This window comes from Hyperolius riggenbachi, chromosome 10, assembly GCF_040937935.1.
Source record: "Hyperolius riggenbachi isolate aHypRig1 chromosome 10, aHypRig1.pri, whole genome shotgun sequence".
NCBI classification, from domain to species: domain Eukaryota; kingdom Metazoa; phylum Chordata; class Amphibia; order Anura; family Hyperoliidae; genus Hyperolius; species Hyperolius riggenbachi.
In genome coordinates this window covers 34,285,712-34,310,693 of record NC_090655.1, presented here as the reverse complement: position 1 = coordinate 34,310,693, position 24,982 = coordinate 34,285,712, and the positions used below count along the sequence as shown (strand labels likewise).

General features: G+C 42.3%; 1 protein-coding gene across 4 annotated transcripts in view; it reads right to left on the bottom strand.

The window, feature by feature from the left end:
* The window catches only part of MYPN (myopalladin), a 319,671-nt gene that overhangs the window by 249,386 nt on the left and 45,303 nt on the right, over window positions 1-24,982 (bottom strand). For 2 of the 4 annotated variants that reach the window (XM_068258759.1, XM_068258763.1), the window contains exon 3: window positions 12,405-12,442. The exons of the other annotated variants lie outside the window; for them this stretch is intronic. In XM_068258759.1, the coding sequence (XP_068114860.1) occupies window positions 12,405-12,442 (38 nt within the window). The remainder of the gene's footprint in view (window positions 1-12,404; window positions 12,443-24,982) is intronic. 4 annotated transcript variants of the gene reach the window in all.

The window sequence follows — 24,982 nt, the reverse complement described above, 5'->3', positions numbered from 1 at the left end:
TAAAGGCTCACATAGCAGGCTACTATCAACTACTATTGGTAATCTGCTTGCAAAGCCTTTTAACTGAAGTAGCTTGATAACTGGAGCTCATGGCCATATCAGCAGTCATATGTAGTCCTACAATTTCCATACTGATTGCAGCTACTACAAAGCTTACAGCGGCTTGCAAAAGTATTCGACCCCCTTGAAGTTTTCCACATTTTGTCATATTACTGCCACAAACATGAATCAATTTTATTGGAATTCCACATGAAAGACCAATACAAAGTGGCGTACATGTGAGAAGTGGAACGAAAATCATACATGATTCCAAACATTTTTTACAAATAAATAACTGCAAAGTGGGGTGTGCGTAATTATTCAGCCCCCTTTGGTCTGAGTGCAGTCAGTTGCCCATAGACATCGCCTGATGAGTGCTAATGACTAAATAGAGTGCACCTGTGTGTAATCTAATGTCAGTACAAATACAGCTGCTCTGTGATGGCCTCAGAGGTTGTGTAAGAGAACATTGGGAGCAACAACACCGTGAAGTCCAAAGAACACACCAGACAGGTCAGGGATCAAGTTATTGAGAAATTTAAAGCAGGCTTAGTCTACAAAAAGATTTTCAAAGCCTTGAACATCCCACGGAGCACTGTTCAACCGATCATTCAGAAATGGAAGGAGTATGGCACAACTGTAAGCCTACCAAGACAAGGCCGTCCAACTAAACTCACAGGCCGTCAAGAGGCCCATGGTGACTCTGGACGAGCTGCAGAGATCTACAGCTCAGGTGGGAGACTCTGTCCATAGGACAACTATTAGTCATGCACTGCACAAAGTTGGCCTTTATGGAAGAGTGGCAAGAAGAAAGCCATTGTTACAGAAAAGCATAAGAAGTCCCGTTTGCAGTTTGCCTTAAGCCATGTGGGGGACACAGCAAGCATGTGGAAGAAGGTGCTCTGGTCAGAAGAGACCAAAATGGAACTTTTTGGCCAAAATGCAAAACGCTATGTGTGGCGGAAAACTAACACTGCACATCACTTTGAACACACCATCCTCACTGTCAAATATGATGGTGGCAGCATCATGCTCTGGGGGTGCATCTCTTCAGCAGGGACAGGGAAGCTGGTCAGAGTTAATGGGAAGATGGATGGAGCCAAATACAGGGCAATCTTGGAAGAAAACCTCTTGGAGTCTACAAAAGTCTTGAGACTGGAGCGGAGGTTCACCTTCCAGCAGGACAGCGACCCTAAACATAAAGCCAGGGCAACAATGGAATGGTTTAAAACAAAACATATCCATGTGTTAGAATGGCCCAGTCAAAGTCCAGTTCTAAATACAACCGAGAATCTGTTGCAAGATCTGAAAACTGCTGTTCACAAACGCTGTCTATCTAATATGAATGAGCTGGAGCTGTTTTGCAAAGAAGAATGGGCAATGATTTAATTCTCTAGATGTGCAAAACTGGTAGAGACCTACCCTAAAAGACTGGCAGCTGTAATTGCAGCAAAAGGTGGTTCTACAAAGTATTGACTCAGGGGGGCTGAATAACTACGCACATCCCACTTTGCAGTTATTTTTTTTTTTAAATGTTTGGAATCCTGTATGATTTTTGTTCCACTTCTCACGTGTACACCACTTTGTATTGGTCTTTCAAATGGAATTCCAATACAATTGATTCATGTTTGTGGCAGTAATGTGACAAAATGTGGAAAACTTCAAGGGGGCCGAATACTTTTGCAAACCATTGCAAAGTGCACCAGAGATGGTACACTAGGCCTAATTTATACTTACACAGGGCTTCTTCCAGCCCCATGAGCAGCGCTGAGTCCCTCACCGTCTTCCTTCCTTGGCCCCTCAGTTCTGGTGACACAACTGCCGGTAACCCAGTCAGTCACTGCCAGTCGAGGTCTTGCACATGTGTGGCTCGCCACGTGCTCCCTTGCCGAGCTCGTTCCCTGGATTGTTCTGCCCCTGTGCAGTAGTACTGTACAGACGCAGAACGCTGCATTGGACGGGAGGGCGACGAGGGATGCGCATGTGGGCAAACCACACAAACAGTCTTGGTAGGTTTTAAAATTCGCCTGCCTATTGAAGTCTATGGCGGTTCGCAAGATTCGCGAACATTTACAGAAGTTCGCGTTTGCCGTTCGTGAACGGAAAATTTTATATTCGCAACATCTCTATTTAAAAGCGCTAACATTTTATGCAGTGCTGTGCAATAGATAGGGGAGGCATTACAACATGAAACTTTACCCAGGGATCAGTGGCGTAACTATAGAGGACGCAACCCCATCAGACGCAGGGGGGCCTGGGGCCCACCTACCGTGTGCGGGGGGAGCGCTACCACCCGCCAGATTGTGGGACCCCCCAGCCAGGTGTTGAATTGGCCATGGCGTCTAACAGACGCCGCGCCAGTTCATTCCCTGCAGCCCGCTGTCTCCCAGGAGGCGGAGCAGGGCTACGGAAAGATGGCATCTGAAGCCCTGCACTGGATGCTATTTGTGTCTCCAGTACAGGGCTTCAGGCACCATCTTCCCGTAGCCCTGCTCTCTGTCTGTCAGCATGGGAGATTTGCTGCAGGAGGATCATCAGGGGAGCTGCGTGCCAGACGGCGGCCGGGAGAGGAGACTTCTGTCAGGTGAGTGAATTGTTTTTTTTTTGTTTACAGGTGCATTTTATTCTGGTGAATGCTGCCCACAGTACGATTTTCTGGTGACTGCTGCCCACTGTACGATTATTTTCCGGTGAAATACTGCCCACGTTACGATTATTTTCTGGTGAAACATTGCTGCATTACGATTATTTTATGGTCAAACGCTGTCCCATTCCGATTATTTGGCACCTATGGGGTGGGGGAAGAAGCCATCCAAATTTTCGCAGGGGGCCCAGTGATTTCTAGTATTGTAATCAACAATGGTATACAAAATAGTGATGCAACAATGTAGGGATTATACTGTAAACCATTCCCACAATTAATAACGTGTCCCTTACACAATCCTCTCAGGTTTCTCCATATCCTCTGGATAGACAGGTTTCAGTTTTCAGAGGTTACATCTCTGACCACACTGGTTATAATGCGTGTTCGTGAGATTTACGGGCACCTCAGCAAGCACAGGCTGGGTTTCCAGTCATTGTGTCGGCTTATGTGAGCAGACAGCTTCACAACTTGCTCTCCCAGTCCCAGCTATTTACAGTCCCTCATTCTCCTGTTTCAGTTTCTCAGCAGTTTGGGAGATTTTACTGCTGTGTATAAAAGCTCCTTCTAGAATCATCTTTTAAATGAAACCTGAAGCAAGAGGTAGATGGAGGCTGCCATATTTGTTTCCTTTTAAACAATACCAGTTGCCAGGCAGTTCTGCATCAGTAGTGTCTGAATCCCACACCCGAGACAAGCATGCAGCTAATCTTGTCAGATTATAGTCAGAAACATCTGCTCTGCATATGCTTATTTAGGATCTATGGCCTAAAGTATTAGAGATAGAGGATCAGCAGGACTGCCACAAAACTGGTATTGTTTAAAACGGTATGAAACCCAGCATTTCTACTTTGCTCTAAAAGATTATTTACAGCATATAATATACTACAACAATTTTTTTTTAAAGCATAACAGCATTCAGTCAATTAACCACTTCCCCTCCTCCGGGACAAGTAACTACGTCCCTGCAAAATTCCACAACTCTGTGCAGGGACGTCTCTTAACACCCCCCCCCCCCCCCCTCGCATTGTTGGCCAATAGATCAATGGATAGAAACACAGTTCCCATTCATTGATCTAAGTCCCCGCGTGAATGACCGCAGACATCTATGAGACGGCACTGCCATTCACAAAGACCATCCACGCAGTGCTTCCTGTTTGTGTAGTAATACTATGCATACGGAAGTCCGCTGTGAGGACATCTTGTGGCCAGATAGTAAAATTACATTTACATTTTTTTTTTACCTTATGTTTACAGTTTATATTAACCCCTGACCTCCCACCCTCCCCTTACCCCCAAAAAATTTAAAATAAAATATATATATATATATATTTTACAAGTAAACAAATACATAAATAGTTACCTTAGGGACTGGACTTTTTTTTAATATGTATGCAAAGAGGGTATATTACTATTACTTTATAAATTATGGACTTGTAATTAGGGATGGACGTAAAATTGAAAAAATGCACCTTTATTTCCAAATAAAATATTGGTGCCATACATTATACTAGGGAAACATTTTAAACGTTGCAATAACCGGGACAAATGGGCAAATAAAATGTGTGCTTTTTAATTACGTTAGCATGTATTATTTTAAAACTATAATAGCCGAAAACCGAGAAATAATGAATTTTTTTTTTAAAAAATTCTTATTTTGCCTGTTAAAACATTCATAAAATAAAATAATTCTTAGCAAAAAGTACCTCCCAAAGGAAGCCTAATTGGTAGCGAAAAAAACAAGATATAGATTGCTTCATTTAGATAAGTAGTAATAAAGTTATAGGCGAATGAATGGAAGGAGCGCTGACAGGTGAAAATTGCTCTGCTTTTTTAAGGGGAAAAATCCTTGGAAGTGAAGTGGTTAAACACAGGACTTACTTTTTCAATAGAAATCTCCCTGCAGTGAGATCCGCCTCCAAATAAGTGAAAACATTATCTTGTGTTTACTGAATGTAGCAAGAGAGGAATGTAAACATTCCCTGGCAGAAGTTTGTGTCCAGAACAGAGACAGCAGCTCAGAAATCATTACTGGGTACATTACAATATAAATACAACAGTTATGAATCAAATGCAATGGCAGCATTCAGATCAAATAAACTATACTTTGGGAACTTGTAATTTCTAAATGAATAATAATACTTGTGCGCAAAAGCACATAGGATAACTACGGGCTATAAAAAGTAGGAAAACACATTTTTATTGAATATTATGACAGAGTTTAATGCCGCTTTAAAAGCAAATCAATATGGCAGCCTCCATATTCCTCTCACTCAGGTTCCCTTTAAGTGACTCACTTTCTGTATTTTATTGTGTTCTGCTACATCACAATGCAACAATCACTGCAATAACAACACAGGAATGAATTTTGTCTAAGCAGGTGCTGAGAGCTAATGCAAAATAAGTACAGTGCAAATGTAGTGAGGATGACTGAACTGCTTGCTGCCACGTACAATTGAAAAAGAGGGCTGTTTAAAATGCTGCAGGATAGCGGTAGTAGAATATCAGTAAATTTACAGATATCCTACTACTTTATTCATACAGTAAAAATATCAGTATTATTTACAGATATGTTACTATGACCTAACCTCTTTGTACTCTCCCACAGAACCCTCCCCTGGTGGTGGCTAAATTTAACCCCCTCCTCCCCTCGGTGAGTGCCTAAACTTAACCTTCGTCTGTGGCTGCCTCACCTTAACTCCCCCTCAGGGGTGCCTGACCTTAACCCCCAGCATTACAACGCATCATATTTAAAAGGGGGCTACTCCAGTGGGTGCCCTTTTAAACAGGGCGTGTCTTGTGCCTATTTAAGCAGCTCTGTTGCTGCCCTCCTTTGGAAGCTTTCCCTCTTGAGGTTAAAGAAGTATCACGCACGGTGGACAGCGCGGTGGCGTAAAGGTTAGTGCTATCGCCTTGCCGCGCTGGGTCCCCGGTTCGAATCCCAGCCAGGCCAATATCTGCAAGGAGTTTGCATGTTCTCCCCGTGTCTGCGTGGGGTTCCTCCGGGCACTCAGGTTTCCTCCCACATATAAGTTAACTGGCTTCCCCCTAAAAATTGGCCCTAGACTTTGATACATGCACTACATGATACATACATAGAAATGGGACTATGGTAGGGACAAGATTGTGAGCCCCTCTGAGGGACAAGACAATATACTCTGTACAGCGCTGGGTAATATGTGCTTTATAAATACTTAAATAAAATAAATATATAAAGTGCTTACATTTTCTGCCCGGCTTTACACAGTGATAAAGGGCTCTTATACTGGCGATCTATACTGTGTCCATGTAAAGCTAACACTATAAGCTAAAGTAAAAAATGTCAGTGTTGTGCGGCAGGACATAATAGAGACTGGCACAAGATGGCGGCACATCTGGGGGGCGGCACCCGCCTGTCCGTGGGTGGGGGGCCGCCCGCCGAGATGGAGGAGTAGCAAGCAGAAAGGGGGGTATTGAGCCTAGCGGTGGGGAGGCCCCCCCCTCCCTCGCCTGGGTCCCCAGATCTGCACTCCCCTCCAGCTGTAAATAGTTAAGTACCAGTGTACAGATTAAGAGGCAACGGGCGGGGATCACTCACCTCTTACGCGTTCCAGCGAGCGCTCCACTGACGTCACTTCCTGCAAAGCCGCCCACTGTATTGTAAGTGGACGGCGTTGCAGGAAGTGACGTCAGTGGAGCGCACTTTGGAACGCGCAAAAGGTGAGTGATCCCCGCCCGTTGCCTCTTAATCTATACGCTGGTACTTAACTATTTACAGCTGGAAGGGAGCGCAGATCAAGGGACCCAGGCGAGGGATAGGGGGGGGGGTCCGACCCCCCTCCCCACCGCTAGGCCCAATACCCCCTTCCTGCCCGCTACCCCTCCAGCTCTGTGCCCCCCCCCCCACCCGCGGGGGGGGGGGGGGGGGCGATTTTTTTAAATTTTGCCTCAGGTGGCAAAAAGTCTAGGGCCGACCCTGTGTATATGTTGGCAAGAATGGCAACAGAAACATTTTCTGTGTACAATGACCCTCTGTAGTCTATGGTCAAAACACAACAGGTAGTCCCATTGCTCACACTGCTTTACTTCATTCACCAGGGAGTCAACCAGTCCACACCCAGATCTAATGAGGGTGTATGCACTGCAATGTAGAAAAGATGACCGTGTCTTCACCTGGACTTATGCAACGTATGCTTTTTTAAAATTTAACATATAGCAAAAATTCACAACGTTTCGGCCTGCCTTTCTCAAGTGCTGACATGTCACTCATGGTTTTTCGGTTCCCGCGTGTGCAGTAGAGCAGACCCGATCAGGCAGAAAAAGTGCTCCTTACCCGTGCTACAGAGATTAAAGACACTCTGCTATTAACCTGAAGAAGCGGGTGAAACTCATGAAACACAGTTTGTTTTTGGTGACCAATACATTTCTCTTAAACCTCCATATCAAGGTAAGACTGTTAACGTCAAAATTGGTAGTTTGACACTCACACTGGGGTGCCTCCTCTCATCCCTGCAACCAATCTCCAGGGGTTCCAGTGGATCTTTTTAATCGGAGTTTGACCCAGGTCCAGAAGAGGACTTTCCATTCAATCGGAAATGGTTTTCTCCATTCTTTTTTTTGCCTAAATGCAACCCGTGTTTGTGAGTAGTATTATTGTGGATTTATTTTCCCTTTTGTGAAAATACTACACTATTAGCACTCCCGGTTGCTGACCTCATCATACTGGACCCACCTTACTAATGAAGAATAATAGGTTGTCTAACTCAACTATATTCTCCAGTTGTATTTTGTTAGTGCTTTTGAACTTAAAGCAGATTTAAAATTTGAAAAGTAAATGGAACTTTGTTTCGTGCTAGTTGAGGGTACATACAGCCAACTTCCTGCTCACGGCAATATGGTTGCGACCACTAATTTCGCCACTAACCGAACTAGATTCAGTTGTGCCCAAAGCCCAGTGGCCAAAGGCTGCAGGCAATGGTCCTGTGTGAAATTATAGCCTTAGGGCTCTTTCACATTAGGGCAGATTTTCTGCGTTTCAGCGCAAAGGGTAAAGTTTGCGTTACCCAAGGTGAAATGAAAATCCATAGACTTTCATTTTAGCTTTCACATATAACGCAGCCTTTTTGTGCGTTGCGTTACACTGCACCCAGGCGCAGTTTTCCGGCCGATGCTAGCTTTATGCGTTACAATGTTAGTCAATGTAAAATGCACACTATGCGCGTTTTTAATCCGTTAACGCAGGCAATCAGTCCCAGAATGCAACAGAGAAACAATGTAGAAAGTTGAAAACTAAAAGAAAAAAAAATTACCTGCGTTTTTCTATGTGCTGTAACGCATTGAAAACGGATTAAAAACGCACACTCACTGCAGTGCAACGCATATCAAAAAGCATTAAAACGCATACAACAAAACGTATGCTTTGAGCGTTCTCCAACGCAAGCTCTGATGTGAAAGAGCCCTTAGTGTTTCCCGTTTCTTACAAATTAGTGGAGCCAACCAATTTGTGGCGGCAGGGAAGCAGTTGTTGGTCTGTTAGGTTTCCCGCAGGGTCTCCTGAACTATAACTAGCGCCCATTGAGTTGTATGAATTATGCATAAACATTTTTGCAAAACACAAAATTAACCGCTTTCTCCTCCTGGATGTAGAGCCATGTCCAGGAGGCCATGTGCACTCCCGGCCACGGATCGTTAGCCCAGGAATCAATGAATTGGGCCATGGTGCCCAATCACTGATTCCAAAAGCCTTGCTTTTTCTGCCTCCTATGTCCCTCTAAGCGTACATGTTACGCTTAGAGTGACGTCATGTAAACAAACCTAAGGTTGCCATCTAGTGGCCAAAAAGTAAAACTACACCTACATAAAAAAAAAAAAAATAAACAAATATTTACATTAAAAAAAATTACTATTCACATTCCACCCTCCCAAAAATACCCAAATAAAATGTTTAATAATAAAAAAAAAACATTACAATAATACCAAAAAAACACAAATATTTACCTAAGGGTCTAAACGTTTTAAGGTAGTTTCCTTTTTAAATGTCCAACACAAGCGTTGCACTCCCCAGCAACAGATACTACAGAAAAAAGTTCCAATGAGGTTTATAGATATCAATGTATTATCCAGACAGTTTGGTTATGTAAACTTGCAAATATAAGGTATTGTTTTCTCACAAGAGCACAACAGTCTTAAATCAGTCTTCAATCAGTACTAATCCAATAGGAGTAGCGCACAGATCCAATATCCTCATCAATGTGATCACTGCATAATGAACAAAAGTGTGCCCCCACCTGGAAGCATGAATAAAGGGAACACCACAACTCCCCCAATAGGGTTACACTCACCATGTTCCAACTTGCACAATGTGCATTGTGTACACTGTTGATTTGATAACGTTGGCAGATTCATGCACTATGTGGAGTATACTCTCTCTATAGGGTGATCCCTGGGTCCCTCCAGATATATAATAAATATTGGACGTTTGGATATGTGCTCTACTCCAATTGGATTAGTTTCCTTTTTACTTTGCAAAAAACATTTTTTGAACAAAACATTTTATAAATAATTAATTGAAAAATCAATTATTAATATTATTTAGTATTTATATAGCGCCGACATCTTCTGCAGCGCTGTACATAGTATACAGTATATAGTCTTGTCACTAACTGTCCCTCGGAGGTGCTCACAGTCTAATCCCTACCATAGTCATATGTCTATATTGTAGTCTAGGGCCCATTTTTTTTAGGGGGAAGCCAATTAACTTTTCTGTATGTTTTTGGCATATAGGAGGAAACCGGAGTGCTCGAAGGAAACCCACGCAGACACGGGAGAACATACAAACTCCTTGCAGAAGTTGACCTGGCTGGGATTCAAACCGGAGACCCAGCGAAGCAAGGCGAGAGCGCTAACCACTACGCCACCGTGCTGCCCACAAATTAATGTTATTAAGAACTGTGCCTAAATTGGGTATTTAAAGGAAGCCTTCTTTTTTGTTCAAGTGTACAACAGCAACCAACGCTCCTTTTTCAAAAGGAACAATTACTAAAAATCTTCCCCAAATGCTTCATCTCTTTGGAGAGTCTCCAGCTACCCGGGTACACATCCCAGCCACTGACTAAATAAGGAATCTAATGAATTTCTCACAATTGTGTTAATACAGATCAGTCCCATAGGCCCGTATTCAATTACCTTTTTTCTCCTACATTTTCTCCTCGGTGATCCTTCCACATCTTATAAATAGAATGCCTTTTAAGGCACCAACAAGCAAAAAAGTAATCGGAATAATATTATTAGTACTTTTTCATATCCATTTTGGTACTTTTTCAATTGCAGAGTGCAGAAATAAAATAACTTTTTTACAGAAATTAAAAAAAAATTCTCATAGGAGTAAATTTAGGAGAAAAGTGAATTTAATAAGAACAATGATGGTGCTTATTCAATTCACTTTTTCTCCTAAGTTTTCTCCTAGGAGATAATTTTTCATCTTTTGGCCCATATGCAATTCACTTTTTCACCTGACTTTTCTCCTAAGTGATATTTTTAATTTGTCAATAAAATGCTTTTTAAGCCACCAGAAAGCAAGAAAATACTCAAAATAATTTTGATAGTCCTATTTCACCTACTTTTTGGTACCTTTTTAGTTGAAAAGTGCTGAAAAGTTATTTTAAATCAAGGATCAAAAATTATCTCCTGGGAGAAAAGTCAGGTGAAAAAGTGAATTGCATATGGGCCTTTGTGTGAAATTACTTTTCAGCACTCTGCATTTAATGAGACACTGAAGCAAAAAAAAAAAATGATGATATAATGAATTGGTTGTGTAGTACAGATAATTACTAGTTATATAGTGTTTTTTATAACATTGCATCATTCTCTAATATTTGCAGTTTACACACTACTCAGCATTCTAAATGATTTTACAGAGTAGGCCAGTGAACTATTGACCTGTCCTCTGCAGAAGAAAAAACAATACAGACACTTAGACACTTGAGATAACCAGCTTCAGAAGGTAGAGCTCTCTGCGACTTTGAAAGACATGGAGCTCAATGGCTCTTTTGCATAGATAACAACTGGAGTTTCTTAACTCTTTCTGTACTGGAAACAATATTATGCTGGGAATATACAGGTTTTTTTTTTGCAGCAGATAGACGGTTTGATAGATAATTTCGGACATGTCCAATCTCCCGTTCGATCATTTTGCCGCTCGATTTCTGATAGAAGTGAATGGAAAACGATAAGAAAAACGAGCGGTCAATAAGAGAATCGAGCGGCAAAATCGATTGAGCGGAAAAAAAACGAACCGTGTATACCCAGCATTTGACTCCTGTCTCTGCTCCTAATGTTTTATTTCTTAGCTGTACTACACATACAAATCATTATATCATCATTTTTTTTTTTTTTTGCTTTAGTGTCTCTTTAAAAAAAAATATCGAACCGTAAGTGAAAAAGTACTGCCAAAATTATTCCGCGTATTTTATTGCTTGTTAAGATGTGAAAGTGTCACCTAGGAGAAAACCTACAGAAAACAGTGAAGTGAATAAGGGCCTGTGGCCCTTTCTAAATTCACTTTTTTGCTTATGTTTTCTCCTAGGTGACACTTTCACATCTTTATCATCAATAAAATGCATTTTAAAGAGAACCCAAGGTGGGGTTCTGACAATACTATCCGCATACAGAGGCTGGGTCTGCCTATACAGCCCAGCCTCTGTTGCTATCCAGATCCCCCCCAAGTTCCCTCTGCGCTCTGCAATCTCCCATAAATCACAGCCGCACTGTGCGGGCTGTGTTTACATCTGTACTGTCACTCTGCGTGCTTCCCCCGCCTCCTGCATAGCTCCGGTCCTGCCCGACGGGACCGGAGCTATGCAGGTGGCGGGGGAGTGGCAGACTGACAGTACAGAGATAAACACAGCCCGCTGTGACACACTGCGTGTCGGCAGTGCGGCTGTGATTTATGGGGGATAGCAGAGCGCAGGGGGGGGGGGGGGCATAGGGGGGATCTGGATAGCAACAGAGGCTGGGCAATATAGGCAGACCCAGCCTCTTTATGTGGATAGCATTGTCAGAACCCCACCTCGGGTTCTCTTTAAGTCACCAACAAGCAAGAAAACACTCAACACAATAATTTAGTCTGTATTTTTCTTCTACTCTTTGGTACATTTTTTGAATTGCAGAGTGCTGAAACGTTATTTTAAACAGAAGATGAAAATGATCTCCTAGGAGAAAATGTGAATTGAATAAGGGCCTATTTCACAAATTATTTGTCATTCATCTAAATAAGGAGTTTTCACTGAATAGGTAACTAGAAGAGGAGGAAAAATCTATGCCTCTAGCAGACAGAACAGATATTTAAGATAACCGGCAAACAATCAGAAGAACCGATTTATTCAGTAATTCACCACTGGGTGAATCTCCTAGAAAATAAATAAAAGTGCAATCTCCACATTAATTGCCCAACAATAATGATTAATATATTAAAACAGGGCTCTCTAACTCCAGTCCTCAAGGGCCATAACCGTGCCAGTATTTAAGATGGACAGAGAAATGGAGAAATGTGTTTTACTTGCTGAACCATACTTTTCCTGATAGAGTCACGCCAATTAGTTTCAGCTGTGCCAAAAATGTGCGAGGACCTCGGCCCTGGAGGACTGGAGTTGGGCACCACTGTGAAAAGATTTTCTTACAATGGTGAAGAATACCATGCTGTCTCCAAATGTGTTATGTGCAAATGAAATAAGAATAAAGCACTCACTCATCTCTAGCTTCCTTTGGATGAGAAATTTCCTGACCCTAAATAAGAAAACAGATATTATTTGGCATCATTTCAACTGCTCTTAGAATCAGAATCGTTGTTAGGCACACAAGGGGCTGTATGTGGAGGTAACAACAGAATAACCAAGCAGCTCCGGGTGATCCAAAACCACAAGGAAAGTGCAGGGGACCAAACGAAACCGAAAAGCCCGCCTACTAAAAAAAGCAATGCTTAGTGTGGTTTGCCTTCTTAAAGCAGAAGGTGCTTGCAATAATTCAGATTTAAGTGTGTACGGAACATGCAAATGATCTCTTTATGCCGCTGAAGCCAGGCTTACATCCAGAACCACTGATGTATAGCAAGCCTATAGCGTATACATTTTATAGAGCCACATCAACCCAACATTTGCATATTTAGCAAAATGCATTGTGGGTAACCAGTCACACACTTAAAGAGGTTCTCTGGGGAGAAGGGTTGAAAATAAAATCTGACACTTACCTGGGGCTTCTATCAGCCCCCATGTCCCGCGCTGTCCTCCTCCGATCAACCGTTCTCCGCTACCGGCACCAGGCAATTATTCATTTAACAAGACGAATAATGCGCGCTCCCGCTCGCGTCATCAGGAGCTTACTGCGTAGGTGCAGTACGAAGTTTTCTTGTACTGCGCCTGCACAGTAAGCTTCCGATGACACACGCACAAGCGAGCACACGCACAGCCGCGGTTGGGTGAGATGCCGTGTTAGACCGTGGCCCGAGGTGGGGAACGGTGAATCGTTGGAGGCCGGTGTGGGAATGCTACAGGGGGCCGGTAGAAAAAAAACAGTGTCTGTTTTTATTTTCAAACCCCCCCCCCCCCTTCCCCCAGAGAACCCCTTTAAAAATAAATGATCACAAATACTTTTTGTTTTAAGAAGGCAAACCACACTATGTGGAAGTAAGTGACTGGTGAAAAGCACAGCTGACTGCTTCAGCATCTTCATCTGTGCAAATACCTAATACAAATAAAGTTGTTTAATTTTTTTTTTTTTTTTGAGAAAATATTTAAAATTATGCTTATGATTATTTTTTAGAAGTTCCACTTTCTGTCTGAAAGGCATTTTTTTTTATTTTATTTACAAACACATTCTGGTTTCAGTGCTGTGTAGCAAAGATACGTCCATGTTGAACAATGGGGCTCACTAACAGCCACAAAGCCAGTGACTTAAAAATAAGTCCAACTTCAGAAACTGGCCTTATTATTACAATAGTAAACATGTACAATTTTCTGCTTAAAAGAAAATTCCTCTTTAAACCATTAGCAGCTTCAATAGTTATCTTGTTTGAGATAAATGCTCTGCTTTTGATTTCAGTTGGCAGAACTTGTTGTGCAGTAAATTCTTGGAATGCTTTGATCTTTCACTGCTAATAGAAAATACAGAAACTGAAAGCAGAATTCCTCTATTACTGTGTCTTACTTCCCCCAAGTGGCCATAAATACACATCGTGGCAGTAATATTTAAAAGCAAATACATTAAGCAAATAAGAAATAAAAAATGTGCTAAAAGAGGTTGGCCTGGAGCATTTGCAAGCCTCCAAATAAATTGGCTGCTAACGGGTGGCTGGATAGTGCACTGGTTAAGGGCTCTGACACAGGAGACCTGGGTTTGAATCTCGGCTCTTCCCGTTCAATAAGCCGGCCCAGCACCTATTCAGTAGGAGACTCCCTAACACTGCTACTGCCTATAGAGCGCATCCTAGCAGCTGCAGCTCTGGCGCTTTGAGTCTGCCAACAGAAAAGCGCAATATAAATGTTATTTGTCTTGTCCAATAAACATGTAATAGTAACACTTCATAAGTTAACTTTTTTTAAAATGTCTTTATCAGTACTAAACACACTATTAAAAAAATGCAGAGATATTACATATCCTTTAATACAAACCTGTGTTTTCATTAACAAAGAGGCAATACTCCTCACGTCAACATAAGAGATTATTGATGGGATGCAAAGAATTCAGCCTCATGCCAACTGTATGTAGTTTGGAATTTGGCCAATCAAATGTACTTCCTATTAATTCCGATTGGCTAATTCTAACCTGCATACAATGTGCAGGAACTCTGCATACAGGCCAGAATTATTTGCATCTCATTGTCTATCTCCAGTCAACATATAGGTTCCTGGGGACTGTTATTTTATGTCTTTTGGATAAATATCTGATGCCCCTTTTCCTAGTAAAGGGATAGCATATTCTTATGTGTTTTTGAGCTGTGGATGATAACAATGAACTGTAATTATCTCCTAACAGATAGTGCTAAGTAAGATGATTTGTCTGCTATAATCTTCTGGATTGGAAAAATGTTTTTTATGTTATACAATTTATTTTAATACACCTTTTCGTTCTGGTGAATTGTGATGGGCGAATGTCTTTTTTCAACAAAACTAACAATGTAACCACTGGTATGTAAGGTGTAACGCTTATTTTTCCATATAGAGGAAATGTCCACTGCAGTACAACTAAAGACAACAGCACAAGGTACCGTACTGTGTGCCTACATTTTTTCCTTTATGACTTATAGTAAACTTGTAAACCAATAAATTCAGCCAGGTGAGAATTTTATGAAATCTGTCATGGACATTTTTAGAAGACACAGGAAAACATGTAGATTAAAATAAACAACATTTGTTTAACCTTAAAGGGATACTGTAGGGGTCGGGGGAAAATGAGTTGAACTTACCCGGGGCTTCTAATGGTCCCCCACAGACATCCTGTGCCCACGCAGCCACTCCCCAAAGCTCCGGCCCCGCCTCCCGTTCACTTCTGCAATTTCAGACTTTAAAGTCTGAAAACCACTGCGCCTGCGTTGCCGTGTCCTCGATCCCGCTGATGTCACCAGGAGCGTACTACGCAGGCCTAGTATGGTCTGTGTCTGCGCAGTAGGCTCCTGGTGACATCAGCGGGAACAAGGACACAGCAATGCAGGCACAGTGGTTTTCAGACTTTAAAGTCTGAAATTCTAGAAGTGAACCGGAGGCGGGGCCAGAGCATCGGTGAGTGGCTGCGTGGGCACAGGATGTCTGTGGGGGACCGTTAGAAGCCCTAGGTAAGTTCAACTCATTTTCTCCCGACCCCCCTACAGTATCCCTTTAAATTACAAAATTGCTCTAATATTTATCATATACAGTGTGTATATGTTACGGCCAGAACCCGAAATTTGCAGCTGCGGCCAATGTCCGAAATGAGCCGAATCGTGGCGGCTCCGATCATTTTCCCCGGCGCTGGCTCTGCCCCCTGCCTCCCTGCTATCGGCTCCTGACAGCTGGGGGACACATGTATCCCCCCCAGAGTCGTTCGTGGCTACAGGAAGGCAGAGGCAGGAAAGCAGGAATTTGTTCGTCCCTACAGAGCGGGTGCTGACAGAAGCAATGTCTACAGTGCTCCCCGCTCTGCTTACCTGCAGCCACGAACAACTCGGGGGAGGGGGGGACTCGTGTGTCTCCGGCTGACTGAAAGCCGATAGCAGGGAGGCGAGGGGCGGAGCCAGCGCCAGGGATAATGATCGGAGCCACCAGGATTTGGATCATTTCGGACATTGGCCGCAGCGCCACGCCCACTTTGCACATTGACCGGCCAGAACACGAAGTGGCCAAACTTCGGGTTCTGGCCGTAACATATATAATGAAAGATCAGTTTTCCTTCAAAATTAAGTCTCATTTTTACATTTTATTTGCCCTTAAAAATTTCAAACAACCCAAAAGTTTTAAATATTACGTTTTGCTGTCTTTTAGATAAGTATCTGATGCTTCTTTACCTAGTATGGGGATGCTGAATGGAGTGCTAACAGACAAAGTAAAGCCAATGCTGAAGACAGAGTCATGGTGGCTCTTGACTGGATAAGGTGACAGTCATACATTATGTGATGGTCAAATGATCCAGAAAAATTAATCAACTGAACCACAGTTTTTATTTTAATCAAATTGATGAGCTCATTATTAACTTAATGTCTAAAAAATATTAACCAAAAATATCATGTAGTGTGTTGTGTGCAATATTTTGGAGCCCTTAGTTACCAGTTAAAAAATGTTCCCCACTTCCACAAATCATATAACACATCCTACTATACTGAGACACAAGAACACCTGAATCTTTTTTGTTCCCTCATTTTACTGCTAATGCAGCCTCTAAGAAAAATGCTATCAGCAGTCCAAACTCAGTGCTTTATTTCAGTTAGCTATTCAGTAGTGTGTTAGATAAAATGAAAAAGTGAAATTCTAACTTAAAGTGAACCTCCGTCCGGACTAAAAATCTACTCAGCAGAACTGAAAAGGCTTGGTGTTTCTTTAACAGTTTCACAGCATCAGAACTTTGTTTTTCTTCTATCTAAGCTCCACCCATCAAAGAAAAAAAGCCTGGGCTTTTTTTCCTTGATGCTGTGCAGAGCATGATGGGATTTCCTATGTTGTTATTCACGTTGCCTAGCAACTGGGAGAGGTGCTCGGCACACAGGACAGTTGGAACTGTGTCTCATGCTCCCTGTCACCTCCTTTCAACCAAAAAGATGGCTGCCATCATGAAATCAAACATTTGCCTGTACTTTTAAAACAGGGTGGGTAAGGGATTATATTACCTATCTATTTTAATTAACATAACTAATGTAACTTAATGACAGTATGTTTGTTTAGGCTGAAGTTCCTCTTTAACTAAGAAAAAAACAATCCCTTCAATTCAAATCTACAAATTGCTAGGATTAACACATTATTTCAAACATTTCATATTTTAATTTAAATGTTTAGCTGCTTCAAACAGACCCGGAGCAAACATAGAGAAAGCGGTGAGTGTCTGAGATTCCTGCTAATCACTCAGTTTTTGCAGATATGGAAAACCAGCGACAAATATTTCTGGCTTGCACCGATAATTTATGATTGCCTGCCCATGCCTTGACAAAGGGGACCCTAGTGGCCCCAAAATGATCGTCGGCCATCTGGTCAGATATATCGCATGTGTGTGTGATGGGAGCCTGTGTGCGGATTCCTCCTTTGAATTTTGGATATACGTTGCCTAGCAGTCCTGCACCAGCATCCACCATTAAGGTGTGCAGATCTTTTCTATGGATTAATAAAGAGTATAGACTGTAGAAAAAGAAAAGAACTCAAACTTACTATCGTAATATTTGGAATTTCAATTTAAGTGACAAATGTGCAGCATATGTTATGTATTCACCCATATCTTACATACCTTACTTAAAAGCTTAGAGGGTATCAAACTGTGATCGTAGTAGCTAAAGTATATCATGTAAATAAAGAGGGCAGAACAAATATATACAGTGATGTATAGTAAAAATTCCACATTTTACTGAGAGACAATAAGATTGATTCACTAAGATTGAAGAAGGTGGTGGTGGGGGAGCTAGAGAACATAAAAATTAATTAACATAAATTCAGGAAAACAGCTTTATTTAAAACAAATAAATGCTGTTGGCTATTAAGTCCCCAATGTTTGATACCCTTGCCTGGATCATGTCAGAACATAAGGGGGTTATTGAAAGGTTGGAAAGTTAGAGGTGTGACTAGCGTCATGTGTACACTGCCACAATGAGAACTTTTTTGTAAACAAATATAGGAAGTGCTGATTTTATGAAAATGAAAACGCTGGTGTAGACGCATTCACAATACTGTACTGCCTCTCTACAAACTATTATTCATTTACGTTATAGCAATCTTTATTCTCCTCCCTACTGAACTGATGTGGAATTAATACTAATGAAAAGCGGTGGTAGACATCACACAACCCACATGCATGCATCATCTGTACAAAATCCACATTAATCTGTAGATATGCATAATAAACCCAATAGATTACATCAGCATTAGACTCTTCCCCATATAAAGTGCAACAAGCCACCCTGACCCAACATGTTTTACTCTATATGATGGGCTTCATCAGGACCTATATACTATATATGTGTCTGCGACGTCCACCTACCTAAACACTGGGTTCAAAAAGCCAAAGTGTCCGCACACTCCAGCGTGATTAAATCCACATTTATTCAAAAGTAGTGATACATAGCCATTTCATGGTGAAACATTGCCGCATTACGATTATTTTCTGGTGAAACGCTGCCCCATATTATGATTATTTTTGGGGTGAAACATTGCCGCATTACAATTATTTTCTGGTGAAACATTCCCGCATTACGATTATTTTATGGTGAAATATTGCCGCATTATAATTATTTTCTGGTGAAAGAATGCCGCAGCACAATTATTTTCGGGGGGCTCCAGGGGGGGGGGACTAGATGTGTGTACGCACTATAAGCCCACCAGCTGCTGTGTGATTAACCAGCTGCCATCTAATTGATCAGCAGCTACTGGGCTTGACTATCTCTGTGTCAATTCAAATGAAATTTGAATGGGAAGTTTTTTAAGCTCACCTCTGCTATTACAGTGTTAGTCATTTTTCACAACTGCCCAATCCATAAGTGCTATCATTGTGTTACAGGTATACAGGCTGCCAGAGTTTTAAAACGTTTGTTTTTACCAGCTTTCTCTAACCTTTTGATCACTACCAGACCAATGTACAAGGGGCAGCAAACCGCAGCATCCTGCCTTGCTGATGTCCACCATAAATGGATGGGTGCTGTCGGCCCTCAGGCTCTTCTGCACCCCTTGTACTGAAGAAGTCTTTTTAACAAGTGCCCCATTAACAAAATAAATTCAGTTAATAAATAAAAAGGTACCTATGTAAAAATCTATATTTTACTGAAGAAAAAAAAAACCCCACAAACAACTGTGTTCAAAAAAAGGTTTATAAACTCATAAAGTTTTCTTCTCTCTTAGGGTCCATTCACACCTGATCGGGAATCGCGCGATTCCCGCTCATGGCACACCGCTAGCAGTTTTGTAAAAACCGCTACACATTGTAGCAAGTGGCAGTGTTCTCACTGCCGCGCTTGCGGTTAGCGATAACCGCAACGTGTTGCATGTTGGCGGTTTGCCGGCGATTTGCGATTAGCAATTGTGATTAGCGTGCAAAGCACGCTAACCGCGATCGCTCCAAAACCGCCGCAGTGTCCAGTGATTTTTCCGCAGTAATCGCGAAAAAAATCACTCCCGCAAAACGCCGGCGGTAATTGCCGGCGTTTTGCGATTCTAGGTGTGAACGGGCCCAACAGGTCCTCACTGTGTCTGCACTGCTGATCCCAGAAGAGGACTGCAACCTGTGGTCAGAGTATTAGGAACCTCTGAGGATTAAGGGCTGGATAGTTCGTGACAGATGGAGACAATTTTGTTGTGAAGTGGGTGGCTAAATCCTTGGCACAGAGGGGTAACGGAGGTGGTGGGGGTGAGGGGGGGGATTATGCAGGGAGTTGAAAGTGGCAAAGAGACGGTGGGGGTTGGAAGCTTGTGCTCCGATGAGCTTGGTGAAGTATTATTGCTTTGCAGGGCCAGTGTGGAAATGCTTCAGGTTAGCCTTGCACTGTAGGGAATTCTGGTTAAGTTGAGTTTTCCTCCATTTCCATTCAGTGGCGCATGCTACCCTCTGGAGGTTGTGAGTATGGGTGGTGTGCCAGGGCTGGGGGTTAGGGGGGCGTTTGCGGTGGAATATTGGGAAGCCGTTTTGTCAGGGCCGATGAGTCAGTTTGCCAATACTGAGCTGCAGAAAAACTAGGCCAGGTTTGGGTGGAGAGAGAAGAGGAGGGGGCATGGAGGGGGTCGGCTAGGACACTGGGGTTGAGCTGAGGTAGGTCTCAGTGCCATTGACTAGGTTTGTGGGCGGGCGGTTTGGAGGTGCCTTCTGTGAGGAGGTTGAAGGTGAGAAGGTGATGGTCTGAGGGCAGGAAGGGTGCGATGTCAAGGTCTGTAATGGTGGTGGATTTAGTGAGTATAAGGTCGAGGGTGTGATCTGCAGAGTGAGTGGGGGTGTTGGTGTGTTGTACTAGGCCGTATAAAAGACCATTTTACATATTCATCTGATCCATAGGTAAGGTAAGCAGTATACCTGTCCCTGGGTGCCAAAGAGCCCATCAGCACCGCACAAACGGGAGATTTTCAATAGGTGCTCATGCTCAAAGACATGAGCACCCCTTGAAAATCATCTACTTAAATGCTTCTGGGCTGGTATCTTTCTGATGTATTAAAGATGTTTCTTTGATTGATTCATGCAAAAAGATTCCATATGGGCCAATGCATGTTCATACATTGTGCATTAATTGATTAATGTGGTATTAATTAATACGTAATTAAAACTTTTCAACTGCCTCATAGGACTCCCTTTAATCGAGGTACATTGGATTTATCTCACCCAAAACAGCTATAAGTACAGGGGACCCTGACATTGCCTATATTCAGCATGCTGGATCTTTAGCGACACCAACGCCCAAACAACCCGACTGCATTGTTGTACTATGTTTTACACAGAGCTCCTACTCTATAGTAACAGATGCGTCACTAGCCTCTCTAAGCTAGCATCACATCTGTACAGCACTCAGCCCCAAACTGTCACCCACGGGATCGAGTTTTGGTCCCTGTGCAGGTCAGTACTCGTGTGTACAAGGCTAAATCTTACAGTATGTAATCTGAACCCTTCTGCAGTTCCAACCTATATGCTTATTTCTTTTTTTGTATTTTCGTATAAAATTATAAACCCAACAGCATTACCCCCTCCTCACCTCTATAGACGGTGGTAACAAGCAGAAAATAAATGTTTGAGAAAAAAACTAATCAGAGCCTAGACTAGAATCAACACAAAAGGTGTCAGTGTGCAATCAATACAGTGAATAAAGGGGTTATGGAAACGAACCCCCAAAACCTCTAGAAGAGATAATTAAAGGGCTCGATTCAGTAAACGGTGCTAACCCAGTTAGCACGCCTAAAGGCTTTGGGCGTGCTAACTAGGGTGCTAAGTAGTTAGCACATACAAACTACTTAGCACCGTAGTTAGCACATGCAAACTTAGCACCGTAGTTAGGACATGCAAATTACTACTTAGCACCGTGCTAACTAGGGTGCTAAGCTCCATGGTTAGATACCCCTGGTCTTGCTAATTATGATCTTGTAAAAGATAAAATATTATGAAATTTAAATTCAATCTGAGCTCTATATATTATGTGACGATCATTATATTATTGTTAACAATCCCTCTCATCTTCCACAGTGATAATTGATGCTGAAGCTACTGTTGGAAAAGTTAGGAGGCGCACTGCTACACTGCATATTCTGTCATATTGTATACAATGAACAGAGGCGCCAAAAGTATAAGATTAGATTAAATGAGCTTAAAAACCAACTTAAATGGCAAAATTGAAGGAGGAAGTGGTGGTCTTACCTCCCTCAAGCAGACACGACAACGACTGCGATTCAGACAGTCAAACACATTTATTAGGAACTCCAAAAAGAAATGCAACGCGTTTCGCAGGTTCAACCCCGCTTCATCAGGCAATATAGGGAGGAGTATCAAACAATCTGCACAAGGAAATTTGAATCCTTGTGCAGATTGTTTGATACTCCTCCCTATATTGCCTGATGAAGCGGGGTTGAACCTGCGAAACGCGTTGCATTTCTTTTTGGAGTTCCTAATAAATGTGTTTGACTGTCTGAATCGCAGTCGTTGTCGTGTCTGCTTGAGGGAGGTAAGACCACCACTTCCTCCTTCAATTTTGCCATTTAAGTTGGTTTTTAAGCTCATTTAATCTAATCTTATACTTTTGGCGCCTCTGTTCATTGTATACAATTTTGAGTCCACCCTTGGTGGAGGGTTGCTACCCTTTCTTCCTGTCTACAGAGAGCGACTTCTTAATCCTGAGTGGGGTCAGGACACTCTCCCCACCTGCCTTTACAGTGGTTGCCTGCTGGTGACCCTGACTTGTGAGTATTTAGCAATACAAACTTATTGCCACCTTGTCCAGTACGAATTACACTATTGGGGCTCTTGGTGTTCCCTGTTTTTATATTCTGTCATATGTTCCTTTTCTTTGTTGAATAAACACTGATTTTTTTTTTAAAAAACTAGGGTGCTAAGTAGTTTACATGTGATAACTACGGTGCTAAGTAGTTTACATGTGCTAACTACGGTGCTAAGTAGTTTGCATGTGCTAACTACTTAGCACATGCAAAGCATGTTAGCACATGCAAAGTGGCTTTTCACTGGCGTGCTAACACTTAGCACCCTTTTCTGAATCAAGCCCAAACTGTGCTTACTGACATTAACTTTTTCCCATTTCAGTTTAAAATTTAAGTTTTCAGGAGACCCCAGTAAAATACCAGCCCGGGCGCTAATCTGATTATTCCAATCTCAGGTTAAATGTACAGCACCATAAACGTATGTCCCTTATTACCAGGCACACCCGGGCAGGGGATAATATGGGAGGGGTGGGTAGTGCTGTTTTTTTTCCTCGCTTTCCATGGAGCTTAACACATTCGGCATCTTGTAAAGGCTTCTGGGCATTATAAGTGGCATTTATTCATAGCATGTGAGCTAAACTTCATGCAGTTATAAAGTGAACCTGAAATGAAAATAAACTTATGAGATAATGAATTGTATGTGTAGTAAAGATAATAAATAGAACATTGGTAGCAAAGAAAAGAGTCTCTTATTTTTAGTTATATAGGCTTTATTTGTAACATAGCATCAGACTATTACCGCTGCAGTTAAGAATCCACACTCTGCCTTTTAAGCTGTAAATGCAGAATTGATGACCCTTTGAAATGTCCTTTTGGGGGGCAGGAGGGGTCGCAGCATAAGAGGAGAGTGTGGCAGATCGGTGGGGAGGGGGGACATCCCCCCCCTCCCTCACCTCGGGTTCTCCTCTCAGCGCTCCTCCTCCTGCAATCATTGGTGGCAGCGGGCAGCAGCGGCAGTAGGCTGATCACATTACCTCCTTCTCGCCGGAGGTCATCCGTTCTCTAAGAGCAACTTCCTGTGTACACAGGAAGTTGCATGAAGCTCTTAGAGAACGGAAGACCTCCAGCGAGAAGGAGGTAATGTGATCAGCCTGCCGCCACCGCCGCTGCTGCCTGCTGCCACCAATGATTGCAGGAGGGGGAGCGCTGAGAGGAGAGCCCAAGGTGAGGGGGGGGGAATGTCCCCCCTCCCCACTAATCTGCCACACTCTCCTCTTATGCTGCGACCCCTCCTGCCCCCCAAAAGTCCCTGAGTGGGCCCTGAGGGCGGCAGGGGTCGCATGCCCTATTTTTACACCAGTGCTGACTTCAGCAAGCTGTCTACGAGCTCATATAAGCTCTTTTGCATAGATAACAAGTTTTGTAACTCTTCCTGTACTAGAAAATAACAGATTCACTTTAATGAATTAGGCATGCAGTAGGCTGCCAATTTAATGAGTGAAACTGTACTCTGCCAGTGCTTACTACATACAGCAGAACAATGTCAAAACATTTTATGCTGTTTCCACTCAAAAACACGTGTAAAGTTTTGTTGCAAACATTTTGCAGTACACCCATCACAGTATGTAACTGCCTGGGGCGAGAACATTCCTGCAGCTTAAGGACACAAATGACCATTTCAGAGACTTAAGGGGGCCACACACCACACCAAATTTTTAAATATCTGTTCAATCCAAGAATAGCAATCAATTTTTTTGATTGTAACCATTAAAAAATCTGACCAATGTACCACACACGTATGTTCAACTTTTCCACAATCATGAATAAAATAATTGAAAGCTCAGAAAAAAATGTATTGGAACAGTAATTGACAATCCATCACACACCATACAATTATTGGTCTTTAATATCCAACATGTCTAATCTCTAAAAGAAAAAAACCTCTCGAGAAAAAACAATGGGAAATTCAATTGGATTTATCGATCGAAAACAAAGAAAAGCTCTCGATTTTTCTGGACAACTGATCGAAATTATCGAATTGGTGAAAAAGTGGCTCTTTTAATCAAAGTGGACCCAAATTAAAAATACAAGATTTCAGAAATAAATCTCTATTTTCTAAATTATAATGATAAATAGCAGCCATTTTTCAGCTGCATGATGACATATATAAAATATTTTACATTTATTGGAGGAACCCCTCCCTTTCTTTCATATTGCCGGGACAGAATCCGGCAGACTGGTGGAGGAGATAAAAAACAAAAACACAGGCTGCTACTGATGATGTCACAGGGGAGGTGATCTCAGCTTGTGTGAGATTTCATATAGAAGACGCCCCTGTGAGGGAGGGTAGTTGATGACAAACACACCCATGATCTAAAACCTCCTACTAAGCTCAGAAGTAATGGCTGCCACCTGTATAACCCTAGTTATGAAAAGAGAAGAGTGAAATCATGCACTGAAATGCTCATAGGCGTGAAGGAGTGTTTATTTATCTTTGTATGTGTCAGAGTGGTGCAACTAAATATTTTGAATTAAAAAAATGTTTGTTTGGGTCCGCTTTAAGCCTTCTTTTTACTGCAGCTGGAGAATGTTGCAGAGAGTTGCCATTTGGCTGCAAGACAGAAGGGGGCAGTCTAAGACGTAACCAAAATACTACACTTAACTGCAGGCAGAGGAAAATGTAATTTTCAGCTACAGAAGTGCCCATTACTATGCATCAGTGAGCTTCAAGGACACACATTGCCTTGTTGTCACTATATGGGTA